The 13,851-nt window shown below is 51.2% G+C and overlaps 1 protein-coding gene across 4 annotated transcripts in view; it reads left to right on the top strand.

Moving 5' to 3' along the window:
- ARHGEF10 (Rho guanine nucleotide exchange factor 10) overlaps nucleotides 1-10,249 on the top strand; it is a 135,028-nt gene extending 124,779 nt beyond the window's left edge. For 2 of the 4 annotated variants that reach the window (XM_025393711.1, XM_025393708.1), the window contains 2 exons: nucleotides 5,220-5,342; nucleotides 8,364-10,249. In XM_025393711.1, coding sequence (XP_025249496.1) covers nucleotides 5,220-5,342; nucleotides 8,364-8,878 — 638 coding nt within the window. In that variant the 3' untranslated portion in view covers nucleotides 8,879-10,249. The remainder of the gene's footprint in view (nucleotides 1-5,219; nucleotides 5,343-8,363) is intronic. The other 2 variants (XM_025393710.1, XM_025393709.1) reach the window with 1 other exon arrangement.
- Nucleotides 10,250-13,851: the final 3,602 nt, after the last annotated feature.

The raw sequence follows: 13,851 nt of genomic DNA, 5'->3' as shown, positions 1-13,851 counted from the left end.
GCCCCCGTCCCCACACCCCACCCCATAGTCAGGGCTCACCCCCACCCCCCATCCCCACACCCCACCCACTGTCAGCTCCCATCCCCGCCCCCCGTCTGCATACCCCACCCCACTGTCAGCTGCCTCTCCCGCCCGCCTCCCTGCTGCTGCTGTTCGAAAGCCACTCCTGTATGGCAGGTTCTTAATGTTTTGTTTTAGATACTGTCTACTCCTGTAGAAGAGAAAGACAGAATTATCCTGCTTCCCTCCAAGCATAGAGCACCCAACACAGTCCTGCACCGGTCCAGAAACAGAATGCAGAGCCCTTGCCGGCTGCTCAGGTCGCAGATTCTGGCTAAATCGCAGCTGCCTGTGTTGTGTGTTTTGGATGATGAAGTTGTGGCTGGGCGCTGAGTCTCCCTTCCTTGGTACTTGTCACCCTTCAGCTCATAGTTTCCAGTCGGCTGATGATGGATCCATCCCAAGCCTACCACAAGCCTCTCACTTGGTGCCAGCAGATGTGTGGGGCTCTGCAGAGCCACCATCCCCTGGCGCCCACCCTCCCAGGCCCCTCTAACATCCTGGGCTGACTCTGCACGGCCACAGTGTGTGCTCTCAGCCCCCTGCTCCGGGGGCCCCTGAATCATGGGTCTTTACTTATTCCTGCACACAGAGTCAGGTCTGCATTTTAGACCCGCGTGAAAGCAAACGCATGCGTCTGTCCAGATGGAGCGCCGTGCCCGTAGTTGGCAGGTTCTCCAGCATTTCGGTACTAAGTTTGAAATAGCTCCAGCCTCACTGATTTCTGGGGAACACTGACTGCTTTACCCACATTCAGTTCTCTGCTCCAAGGCTGTGGCCTGCGGCCGCCGTGGCCTCCTCAGTAGGAGAGGGGTACACGGGTTAGAGCCGACCTCGGTGACACCAGAAGTTCAGCTTTGTTTGTGATGCTTCCAACCGTGATTCTCTGTGAGATCCTCGGTGCGGCATAGACTGAAATGATTCTGATTTTCGTTGCATTTTGTGACTCAGACGGAATGAGTAGGCCAGAGAGTCCTTTCCTCTCGTCTCCTCTGTCCCGTCGTCTTTGTCTTTCAGCCAGTATTTCATATATTTCATAGAAATAAGCACTATGGCATTCCACGCTGTGTTTAGACATTCCGGTCGGGGCACATTCATACGGTGCTGAAGCGCACGGACGCTGAGGTCGCCGGGCCGTCACCACTCCTGGGTTCTTCTCCTCCTCATCATCCAACATGGTTCCTGGAGGCCCACACATGTCCGCTGTGCTCTGTTCACACACATACAAAACCTTCATTCTTGAGTTGTATTCATGACGATGCTCAAATGGGTTTCCGTGTGTGGGGGGGGGGGCAATAAGACATAAAATTATCTTTTTGTGCTATTGCTGGAATATAAAAGTCAGGTAGCTTCTGCACATGAAGACTTGCCAAGCGAAAAACAACAAAATTTGAAATAAGCAAACTGTACTATAACTCCTGCCTTTTGTATAAGTTCACACGGCGTGATGAAACCTCCTTCCTTCCTCGGGGTCTCAGCCTGCTGGCCCCTGGGGACTCCGTGAATCTGTAGCTAAGGACCTGGCTTTACTCCTTCTATTTGGAATTAAGTTCTGAAAACCATTTAGCTTGCGTTCTTTCACATAAGCTACATCAGGTTCGACACAGACTAACGGTTGATGAAGGCTTGTGATTAACATGCACGTTTGTTAGAGCAGTCATGACCTTTCTAAGTTAAAAAGGAGCAGAGTTCACGGCAAGTGGGTTCACGGCGCCTCAGCTTTTAGGTTGTGAGCAGTTGCAGTAGGTTACATCACCGGGCAGATGTTTCCTGCTCTGTCCCGCATGTTCAAAGGAGGATATTTTTTATGGAAAAGTGCTGAGACCCCGTGGTAAATTGCACCTTTCTGAGTCTCCACCGAGTGAATACAGAGCCTCCAGGAACTATGTGAACAAATAAAATGGCCAAAATTTCCATTAAAAAACAACAACAACAACAAAAACCAGTGTAACTTTTCTAAAGACCAGGGACTACACCAATGAAACCGGACTCAAGATGGTGAGTTAAGGAACGAGACCGAGGACTTGGGAGCCACAGCCTCTCTCGGCAGCCTGTGTGGCCCTGGTCTGTCCTTCGGTTTATATTCCAGACTGGGAAGAGCAGAGGGTGAATCCCCCTGGTAGCATTTCCTCCGACACTTGGGGTATTTGCTTCTTCCAGTCACTGTTCTGTCTCTGAGATTATTTGAATGAACTTGGATGGTGTCGTTTACACCCCCAGCCCCTCCCAGCCTCCAGGGCAGGAAATGCGTCTCTCTGTGGCTGCCTATGGAAGGCCCTGGTGGCTCCCGACGGAGTGGCCATCCAGCAGCAGCTCACGTGCAGTCAGTCCCACTTCGCGCTTGTAACCCATTGACCAACCTCACTGTGCAGCTGCATCACCGTTCACCACCTCAGCTGCCCCGCCTCCCACCTCCCAGCGGACCTCACGTGGGCTCCAGCTCCCGGGACCCAGCCCCGTCTGGAACACACCCTGCTGTCCTGTTCTAGGTCATTGTCGGTGCTTCCGGACGGGCAGGGGACGCCTGGATAGTGGCACTCACCACAGCCTCTGGAATCGGAAAATGACCGCATGATCTCGTGACTGTGGCAGTCAACTTTCTTACGTAAAATTAAAGATGCCGATCGGCAGACTGCTTGGAAAACGCAACGGAAAGCCACTCTCTGGAACTTAACTGTCTTAGGTAGTTCCTGGGTACTTTGAAACCAGTTAAAAACATTCATGTCTGGTTTTTACCTGCTTTTACCTTTTTTATTTATTTTTATTTTTTATTTTATTTTTATTTATTTATTTATTTGAAACTAAATTTTGCTTTTTTTGCCCAGGCTGGAGTAATGGTGCGATCTCAGCTCACTGCATCCTCCGTCTCCCGGGTTCAAGTGATTCTCCTGCCTCAGCCTCCCGAGTAGTTGGGATTACAGGCACCCACCACACCCAGCTAATTTATTTTATTTTATTTATTTATTTATTTATTTTTGTATTTTTAGTAGGGACAGGGTTTCACTATGTTGGCCAGGCTGATCTCGAACTCCTGATCTCAGGGGATCCACCCGCCTCGGCCTCTCAGAGGGCTGGGATTACAGGCATGAGCCGCTGCGCCCGGCCTGCCCTTTTTATTAAATGCAAGCTTTGGCCAGCATCACAGGAGCCCTTCCAGAAGCCGGGCCAGCATTTCAGTCACGCGGCCGCAGCCTTTCCCGGCACGCAGGTGGGGCTTCTCCCCTTCCCAGCATCTCACATCCCTGCTCCCACCCCAGGGCTGCTTCCCATCCCAGTGCCACACGGAGGGCTGGGAGGCCAGGATTAGGTTGTGTGCTGAACTCGTGTGCACACTGGTTTTCTCTCTCATCAGACAGCCATGTTTCACACTGAAAATACTTACCGTTGAGTCAAACTGCTGCTCTAGAAAGAGCATCCACACTCCCTCTGCGGCCGCGCCCCGGGCTGCTCCCCGTGTTGTAGAGCGATCGCACTTGGGAGCAGCTGGGAATCCTGCGCGTCAGCTTCGAAGCGGCTGCCGTGTTTTTCATCAGCTTTAGAAAATAACAGCCGTGGCTTACGTGCAGGACTGTGGATTCACTATCACCCGGACCACATCACGGCAGCCAGGCAGACATTCGGAATTCCTGGGACGTGCATATTAGGGAGCTTTTAAAAATAATATCAGTCAGTGTTTAGAAATAGAACCAAATGTCTGTCTTTGTCTGTAGTGAGGGTTTTTTGTTTTCTGAGGAGGCTGTTTGACGCCTGTCGATACAGATTCTGTGTTTTTTGTTTTTTGTTTCTGTTTTGGGGGAGGCTGTTTGACCTCAATTTGGAGTCTTTGGCTCTGGTGTCAGATTGTTTTTCATGCTCTCTATCTGAGATGAACTTTGGGTCAAACGCAGGGATATTTAAAAGAGCTTCTGTGTCTACAGAAAAGAATAATCAAACTGTCTTTAAGTGTTCACTGTCGCTTCTCAGGAACAAGCTAAATTGGCCTTCTGTGCTCCTCAGCTTTGGGGCTAAATAGAGAAACACTGGGGCTATCTTGTCTGTGTTGGAAGGCCACGATGCTGATGATTGTGTCAGAGTTGCCGGGAACCACGTGAAAGTCCAGACCCACCCTGTCACCACCACGAGGCGGGGTCTTCCTGTAACCGCCGTGACTGTAACCGCCGTGAGGCGGGGTCTTCCCTGTAACTGCTGTGAGGCAGGGTCTTTGGAGCAGGCCATGCATCTCCCACCCTGTAACCGCCATGAGGTGGGATCTTGGAACAGGCCATGCATCTCCTACCCTATAACTGCCGTGAGGCGGGGTCTTCTCTGTCACCGCCGTGAGGCGGGGTGTTCCCTGTCACCGCCGTGAGGCGGGGTGTTCCCTGTCACCGCCGTGAGGCGGGGTCTTCCTGTAACTGCCATGAGGCGGGGTCTTGGAATAGGCCATGCGTCTCCCACATTGTTTGGCAGCCACTTTGTAGCCTTGTCACGGCCAGAGCAAACTGTTTAGTTTCTCTGGGCTTCAGATCCTTGGCTGTAAAGCAAATCAAAACCAAACTAACAAAGAGCCTCAAAGGCCCTTCTGACCCCGCCGTCCACTGTGGCGTTTCCCTGCTGTGTCCAGCGCCGAGGCCATGTGATGATGTTGTTCTTCACGCAGAGCCCTGAAGAGGCCTTTCAGTTCCCTCTAGGGTCCAGCTGCGGCCGAGGGCCCGTTACTCGAGTGTAGCCGCGCGCGCTGAGACCTCTCCTCACTTGTAAAGGGGCCTCTGTGCTCCCAAAGAACCGCAGGCCGCTGCGTGTGTCGGGGGCTCACGAGCTCACGTGCTACACGGCCAGGAAGCAAAAGGTTTAGACAGATTCATCCAGGGGCTTGATTCAGGGCTGAAGGGGCCGAGCAGAGCCATGCAGACGGCAGCCCAGGAGGCCCGGCCAGACATCGGGCCTGTTCTGTCCAGGTGCAGACGCAGGGCATGCCCCCAAGACCCTTGTCTTGCTCGTGTGGTTGAGGAGCCTGGGGCTCGGGTTTGGGAACTCCTGTGCCACATCCTGCCCCTGAGGGGTTTGGTGGTGGCACAACAGACCTGTGGGGTTTCCAGCTCCCTCACCGCTCCCTCACCACCCCACCAATTCCGCTGCACAAACCAGACCCAAAACCACCCGTATGTCTTTCTGCCCAGGGCACCAGCGGCTGTCGGTGACGAGCCTGCTCGTCTGCCACGGATTGCTGATGGTCGGCACCAGCCTGGGAGTCCTCGTGGCCCTGCCAGTCCCACGTCTGCAAGGGATTCCTAAAGTGACCGGTGAGTGGCAGCTGCAGTCTGAGTGGCTGCATCCTGTCTTGCAGACTCATAGAGCATAGCAGTGCGGAGTGTGATTTAACATCCTGGGATTGTTACACAATTCAGATTATCTGTGCGGAGTGTGATTTAACATCCTGGGATTGTTACACAATTCAGATTATCTGTATGTTTTCGTGGTATTATAATGACTTAGTAGACTGTTTAATTGGAATTACCAATTTATATGTTTTCTGTTTCTTACGTTAGTAGTCCAAGGAGAATCTTATGTTTTCCTATTCTGTTTAATGCCAGAATTAGTTTCTGTCATTCCTTTCTGTATTTTATATTGTGAAGAAGGAAGCCGGGATCTCCGTCGGTCCTTTCTGTATTTTATATTGTGAAGGAGGAAGCCGGGATCTCCGTCGGTCCTTTCTGTATTTTATATTGTGAAGAAGGAAGCCAGGATCCAAAAAGGCTCCGTTGTGCTGTTGCCATGTCATTAGGAGCTCAGGCTGGAGCACACGGCCTTTCTGGAAAGCTCAGTCCTGTTAGGGATTGGAGGCCTTAAAATATGCTCGTGTGTCTAGAATCAGGATTCCCAATCCAGGGAACTGGCCCAGGAAACAGCCTAATGTAGGAACAAAGTATGATGAAAAAAGACATTTGCCACAGCATTTAATTTTTAACAGCACAAAATAGGTGGCCTGCAGTTCGTAATGAGGGATTGGGCCGTTTGATAAAATGGTGGCATTGCCGGTAATGGGTAGAACGCAGCCAGCAGAGGTGGTGTGGGCAGAGCCTGCAGTAACGCGGAAAACTCCTCGTCCTGTAAGTTCAGTAAACCATGGCCTGAGATTCTATGTGGGTTATGATGTCACGCAGCGGGATATACTAACAGAGAAGATGCTCTGCAGGAAGCTCTTAGAGCAGAACTGTTCCTACGGACTCCATTTCTGGGATTTCCTCCCGGGCCGACCTGGCAGTGGCTTCCATGCACTCAGATTGTGGCAGGTCCACCCGTAAGGATTAAGGAATTCTAGTTTTGCCATTCATTTCCTAATTTATGTTTTTATTATGATCTATGTGATTATACGTGTTGCGATCCCCAAATCCAAAAACAAAATGCAAAATGCTCTAAATTCTTTTTTTTTTTTTTCTTTTTGAGACAGAGTCTCACTCTGTCACCCGGGACGGAGTCCAGTGGCATGATCTCAGCTCAGTGCAACCTCTGCCTACTGGGTTCAAGTGATCCTCCTGCCTCAGCCTCCCTATTAGCTGGATTACAGGCACCTGCCACCACACCTGGCTAATTTTTGTATTTTTAGTAGAGATGGGGTTTCATCATGTTGGCCAGGCTGGTCTCGAACTCCTGACCTCAAGTGATTCGCCTGCCTTGGCCTCAGATGCTCCAAATTCTGTGTGGATGTGACGCTGAAAGGCAGTGCTCATTGGAGGAATTCAGATTTTGGATTTCAGATTTGGGGATGCTGAACCATCAAGTGCAATGCAAATATTCCAACATTAAAAAAAAAACAAAAACACTTGTGGTCCCAAGAATTTCAGATAAGGGACACTCAGCCTGTAAATACATAGAATTGTGCATCACACACAGTTTCACAGTTTACCTGGTAATGAGAAGAGGCCACATGCCTGTGCCCAGCTCAGAAGGGGCCGCGACTCACACACTGAGCCTCAGCCGCCCCTTCTCAGCCTCAGCTGTCTCTGCTCACACCCTAGGAAACGACGCTGCTTGGTTTTACATCAGTTATTCCTTTGCTTCTCCTCTGTAGTTGTACCAGTGTCTATCTTAAAGGGTTCTTTTCACCTCTCCTGTTTCTGCACTTTTCTGTAGCTGTCCCACGGCGCGCGCAGCCTCTGTAGCTGTCCCATGGTGCGCGCAGCCTCTGTTGCTTTTTCTCTCGGCATTGCTGGGGTCGGTTCCTGCTGGTGCCTCAGCTGCAGCGCTTTCCTCTCCCTGCCTGCAGCCTGCCTCTGAAAGGAGGTGCACTCACTGTGTTTCTCTGGACGGGTAGCTAGGTGCTACCCGTTTGCATTACACATCAAGCCTCTGAATATTTGTGTGGCTGGCTCTGCAGAAGCTCCTCCTGGGGGCATGCCCGGGGCAGCATCACTGCTGGCGTGCAGGGAACCCAGGTGCGCGCTTCACCAGGTGATGAGCGGCCCTGTCCCTGCCCAGTCCCCCCAGCTCCCGCTCCCTGCAGACTTCACTTTGCCACTCTGCTCTTTGGGAAATGGACTCTCACCGTGGTGGAAGATTCAGTGATGTCATCTGCCTTGGCCAGAGTAGGATGATGGTGAGGGCTGGGGCCTGTTTCACACTGAAAGCACTGGGGGAAAGGACACGTGCCCCTGTCCGTATGTCACGTCACCCACGAAGCACCCCGAAGACACGAGGCCCACGTGATGCTACAGAATCAGTGTGGGGGTTGCAGGACTCTGTGTGCCGTGAAGAAGACCTACAGGTCTTTCTGATACAATGATGACTTTAAAATTTGAATCACATCACCTGAAAACTGAAAGTCCTAACTTTAATCAAACTATAGAGTTAAATTGTTCTGAACCCCAGAACATTTTTGTAATGAAAAATGGCAGCCAGCCGGCAATTCAGTTATTTCATTCCCAAACCTACACATTTCAGGCGTTAATATTTCTAATCAAGACTTTGGAAAATTTGGGATATTTCCATAGGGTAAGTTAGAAGGTATTTTATGCAGAATGGAAAAATGACTATTTTATTACTTTGAAAAGTACAGTATGAGTATTAGAACTGAAATACTGCTGAGGAAAACACAACTTTCTATTTTAGAAAATCATTTTTAAAGCCTTCTTCACATTAACTAAAACCCCAGAAGAATATAATCCAGATATTTCCATTGTAGCCTATGATTCAAGTATGCAAGTGACAGGTTTCGTTATTTGGGCAGGGAGAAGTGCATTGGGGTTAAGCCAGGCACTTTTTGCTTCCTTCTCTCACATTTTGCCTATTTTAAAAGACAGCTGTTGAACTGTTTCCCTTTTCAGGAAGAGGCATGGTCTCCTACCATGCACACAACGGTCCTGTCAAATTCATCATCCTGGCCACGGCTCTGCATGAGAAAGACAAGGACAAATCCGGGGACGGCCTGGCTCCCGGCCCCGAGCCCCAGGACGAAGACCAGAAGGATGCACTTCCGAGTGAAGGAACCGGTTCGTCCCTGAACCAGAGTGACGCTGACACAGCCATCTGGTTGGGAGATTCGCTGGGATCGATGACTCAGAAAAGCGACGTGTCCTCCTCGTCCGGGTCCCTGAGCTTGTCTCACGGCTCCAGCTCTCTAGAGCACAGGTCGGAGGACAGCACCATCTATGACCTCCTGAAGGATTCTGTCTCGCTGAGAAGCAAAGCACGCCGGGCCAAGAAAGCCAAGGCCAGCTCGGCGCTGGTGGTCTGTGGAGGGCAGGGCCACCGGCGGGTGCACAGGAAGGCCCGGCAGCCCCACCAGGAGGAGCTGGCGCCGTCCGTCATGGTCTGGCAGATCCCTCTGCTGAATATATAAGCAGGACGGCCGCCTCCTGCTGTCAGAATTTGCAATCAAGGGTGACTTCTCAGCTAATCCTACAGCCTGAGTGATTAAGCTGTGTCTACACTGGTTGGGAATAAATTAAAAACAGTATTTGGGGGAGAAACGTGCAATATCGTCATGGTGGCATTCCTGCCAATTCCTTCCTTCTCTTCCGTACAGCAGAAGTAATTGCAAGCACTTCTAACGAAGGCAGAAGATTGATGCAATTTTCGAGTAATTGAGTGCAGTTCTGGGAAAATACCACATTCTTTTTGACTGCTGTAGTCCATATATAAATACTAAATGTTAAACTTCATCAGTGCCAGACCTGTCGTATCATATTACAGAATTCGCAGACTAAGAATTTATGAGAAAATATGTGTATTCAGTAGTGCAGGCATCTATTAACAATTCTTAAAATAATTTTACCTGATTCAGATTCACGACTTTTATTTATATTCTCTATTTTTGAATTTCAGAATAAAATTTGTTAACAACTTTAAAAGCCAGGTAACACCTACCAGTCCAGTTAGCATGATTTGCTTTCAGAAGTGAGCTGGGTTTTCCAAAGTGGTATAATATGTGTACTGTATATTTTAACAAAGTAATATTTTTATATTGCATTTTTCTATTAAAAAAATTAACAGTTAATGTTTCAGTCAATATATTATCTGTAGCATTTCACAAATAATGTGTGCTTTGAACCAAAATGCTCAACATTTGGACTCAAGCATCAACACCAAATTATTCCTCCCTTCTCGCATCAATAGAGTGACTATCCACATGAGAAACGTGTGTGCTTTAGTGTTAGAGGAGATAGGCAGAGCAGTCTTGCTTAGTTCCTTGGTGCGGCTTCTTGCCCCTTTGACCTGGAACGCTGTGTCTGCTTTAGCACGCACGCTCCGAATGACTCCTGGTGCTAGGCCATGCTGGCTGCTGTCGCTGAGCGGGACCCAGGCCAAGAAGCGTGACCTCGGGCCAGCCTGTCTGTTGTGCAGACGCCTCCTCTGCAGAACGCATCAGTTTCTATTCCGCAGTCGCAGAGCCAACTCCGCGTGACAAGGTGCATAATGAGTGCACACCATCCTGTCAAGGTGCATACTTAGTGAACTCCATCCTGCTCAACGTGTATTTCAATGTTTCACTTACTGGACGGGTAACAAGAAAAAAATCCTAACCCAGGCAGTCACCAGAAATAAATGTCTCAGCACTTTACAGATGACTAAAAATGTTAATTTTATGACTTAGCCAAATATTTTCTAGGTTGCATATATCCCCCATGTGAAAGTGATTTCTTCCCAAGCTTCTCCAACTGTTAGCTGCTGTCTGACTTCATAAATAAAAGTATTTTTATTTTAAAATGCAGTAGGACGAGTTGCCTCTTTTATGTGTCAGATGGAAAGGGGCATCACACTCGGGGGCAGGGGAATTGGCCTGCACATTCCTAGCTGCATCACCACTTGCTACTTCTAAATCCCAGCAGCGCACCCGGTTGCGTGGAGGACGGCGCTCTGAATTGGAAGTAGTCACTGGGAATCTTTCAAGCAACTCATGTACTTGTTCTTTGTTTGTTTTAAGAGACAAAGTCTCCCTCTGTTGCACAGGCTGCAGTCCCGTGGCGTGATCATGGCTCACCATAACCCCCTGGGCTCCCACAATCACTGCAGTCTCAACGTCCCAGGTTCAAGCGATTCTCCCACCTCAGTCTCCTGAGTAGCTGGGACTACAGATGCACACCACCACACCTAACTCTTTTTTTCTTTTTAACATTTTATAGAGATGGGGTCTCATTATGTTGTCCAGGCTAGTCTCAAACTCCTGACCTCAAGCAGTCCTCTTGTCTCAGCCTCCCAAAGTGCTGAGATTCCTGGTGTGAGCCAGGAATTGGTGGGCAGAATTTCGCCACCCTTCGAGCCTCTGACGGCGGCTCTGGTCTCTGCGATTCCTCCAGGAAGGCAGGATGGATTTACTAACTTGGTAGAAATGGGGAGGAGGGTTCGGAGCCTTCCAGTTGATGGTTCCTAATTCAGTGGCTCTGACTTCACAGTCATGCCCAGCCTGTACTTGGCCATTCCATTTTGAGTTATGTCATGAGTAGAATGAATTTCCTGTAAAATGTTCCTATTATGGTTGTTTTACGAGACCAGGGCCAACATCTTACACGGACAGATGAATTCAATGTGTAAAGTTAACTTGCTGGGACAGAAATCTTTCCACACGATTGATGGTGTGGGACATGGACAGAGTGGGGTCTGTGTAACTGACTTCTTACCTCCCACTGCCCTCCTAGAGAAGAGAGACTTCCAGAGATCCTGAGAGAGGCAGGCACAGGAGGGCTGTGGGGGAGGAAGAGGTCGGAGAACGTGGGCTGCAGAGAACTCCTGCTATGCCGGGACATGGATTCCACTTTCACAGGCTCATGGTGAATGAGGAAAACAAGCGTATCAGCAATGAAGGAAGCCGTGCGTAGAGGCAAGTGCATTCGCTAAGCAACAAGCTTCTATTGAGCACCTGATGAGTGTCAGAGGTGAGGCCAAGCTCTGTCTTAGGCCTAGGGGATGGGACAAGAGAGAAGCAGCATCCCTTTGGGGTTGCTGCTATCCGTTTATTCCCCCTCTCCTCTGCAGAGCCCTGGGCTCTTCCTGGACAGGGATTAACACAGTGACAGCAGGACACGTGGGAGCCCAGGGCCAAATGGCTGCATCTGTGCCAGCTTCCGGGCTCCCACCTGCTGGGCAGACCCTCAGTAACTTGATCAACAGGGAGCCTGACTGGCACCATGATCTCACCTCCTGATGGGGCCCCTGTCCTGCCCTGGGGTGTGGCCAGGCTTGGTATTTCATCACAGCAGCCTGAACGGACACAGGAAAGCACCAAGAGACATTGCTCAGCAATGAACGAAAACCTGCAGGTCATGGTCCAAGTCCCACACCTGAGTCAGCTCACAGGCTCGGATCTCATCGACTGAAGGGGGAGTCAGGCTCACCTGAGGAAGGACCCCAAACGTAGACTGCAAGCATGTATGGTCCATGCTTCCCCACAGGGACCTGCATCCATGTGCCGGGAAGACCGCAGTGGTCATGGGAAAGAGCCGACCTTGGAAACTGTCCAGGCTCTGAGTCGCCACCAAGCAGAGAAGCAGAGCAGCCCCTTGGGCTGTAGAGGGGTCTTATAAAAGCCACGTGGCACGTGGAGTTCGGCCCATGTCCGTCTCACAAGGGCCAGGTGTGTAATTGGGATGGACAGAGCTGGCAGCTGGCAGAGACCATCACTAGTTCCGTAACCTGTGAAGTCAGAGCCACTGAATTAGGAACCATCCATTGGAAGGCTCTGAACACCCCTCCCCATTCCTACCCAATCGGTAAATCCATCCTGCCTCCCTGGAGGAATTGCAGAGATCAGAGCCGCCGTCAGAGGCTCAAAGGATGGCGAAATCCCAGTGCCCACCAATTCCCATGTAATTCATGGAACTGGGCACTGCAGACCCCAGGCTGTGGTGGAAGGCGGCGGTGAGGTCCTGCCGCATGACCAGGTGGCCTCTCCAGTCACAGCCGCAGTGACAAATAGCATCTTCACCGGAACAGATCAGCGCAGCTGCCGATTCAGCAGCTGCACTTTTCTGCACACCTATCCATGGAGCGAAGACAGCTTGCCTTGACCGGGCGAGGACTGCAGTGCATTTCCTGCCGTGCTCACTGTGCTCTGAACCCTGGCTTGACTGTAAGGCGACAAGATCACTACTGTGTCGATAACCTCATGCTGCCTGGACCTGGGAGAAGCCGGGTGACCAAGGAAGGCAGGTGTCTGCCTGAGGCTGGGCGATATCGCAGGCCTGCCACATCACTGAAGCTTCTGGGGTTTCAGCATCTGTGCACTCCCTGATACACCCTATGAGGTAAAGGGCAAACCATACCCCACGCTCCTTGCCATTCTGGGGGGCAGTGACGGGGGGGCCTCTGGATTTTGGACCCAGCATGCACTACACATGGGAAGACTGCTCCAGCTCATTTCTGGGGAGCCTCTGGGGCTGGCAGTTTTGAAGGGGGCCAAGAGAAGGACAAGCTGCTCAGCCACTTCTGCGGCACAGGTGCCTTGCCGGCCTCATGACGACACAGATGGGACTGTGCTGAGACGTTGCTGTAGCAGCACGGCCCACAGAGCTGCAGAGCCAGGCTCTGTTATCTCCCATCGAAAAATGGAGCTTGGGTGGTACTAGGCCCAGTCAAAATTGGGTGCCAGGATCCACACAGAGGCCACTGTCTCAGCGCAGGCTGCAGAACAAAGCACCATAGACTGGGCAGCCTCACCATGTTGATTTCTCCCTGTGCTGGAGGCTAAGTCAGATCCAGGTGCCCGCACGGCTGGGTGTGGCAGGGGCCCCTTCCTGGCCTGCAGCCAGCCAGCTTCTCACCGTGCCCTCCCATGGCGGGAAGGAAGCAAGTTCTCTTACAAAGACACAATCTCATCGTGAGGGCCCCACCCTGGTGACCTCATCCCCTCCCAGAGGCCATCACACTGGGAATTAGGGCCTTGGCATATTAATCTGGGGGAACACGAACCTGCAGCCCAGAACAGACGCTGACTGTGAGCTAAGCAGCCCGTGGAATGCTGTCATGAGACGGGTGAGTTGCAGGCTGGGATGGACACGACACCTTAGGGACAGCACCGAGCAGGTTCAGAAAGTGAAGTAGAATGCAGGAAACAGCGTCCATCGCACCGCCCCGTCCACACCCAGCCACGTGCAGTGCCCTGCAGCAGCTGGCCCCTGGGGGAGCGTGGGGACACCCCGTCCTTGCTGCCTGCACTGCGGCCCTGGCTGTCTCGTCCTGTGCAGGGAAGGCCCTGCGGGAAGCTGTGGAGGACACTCCTCCGCACACGACGGCCGCTCACAGGGCACACAGTCGTCCTGTCAGGTGGAAGAGGATGAGCAAAAGCCTTTGTCTTTGTGTCTGTGTTAATGCCCCCCA

This window comes from Theropithecus gelada, chromosome 8 (assembly GCF_003255815.1).
Source record: "Theropithecus gelada isolate Dixy chromosome 8, Tgel_1.0, whole genome shotgun sequence".
Lineage (NCBI taxonomy): Eukaryota > Metazoa > Chordata > Mammalia > Primates > Cercopithecidae > Theropithecus > Theropithecus gelada.
This window is presented reverse-complemented; position numbering and strand designations above follow the sequence as displayed.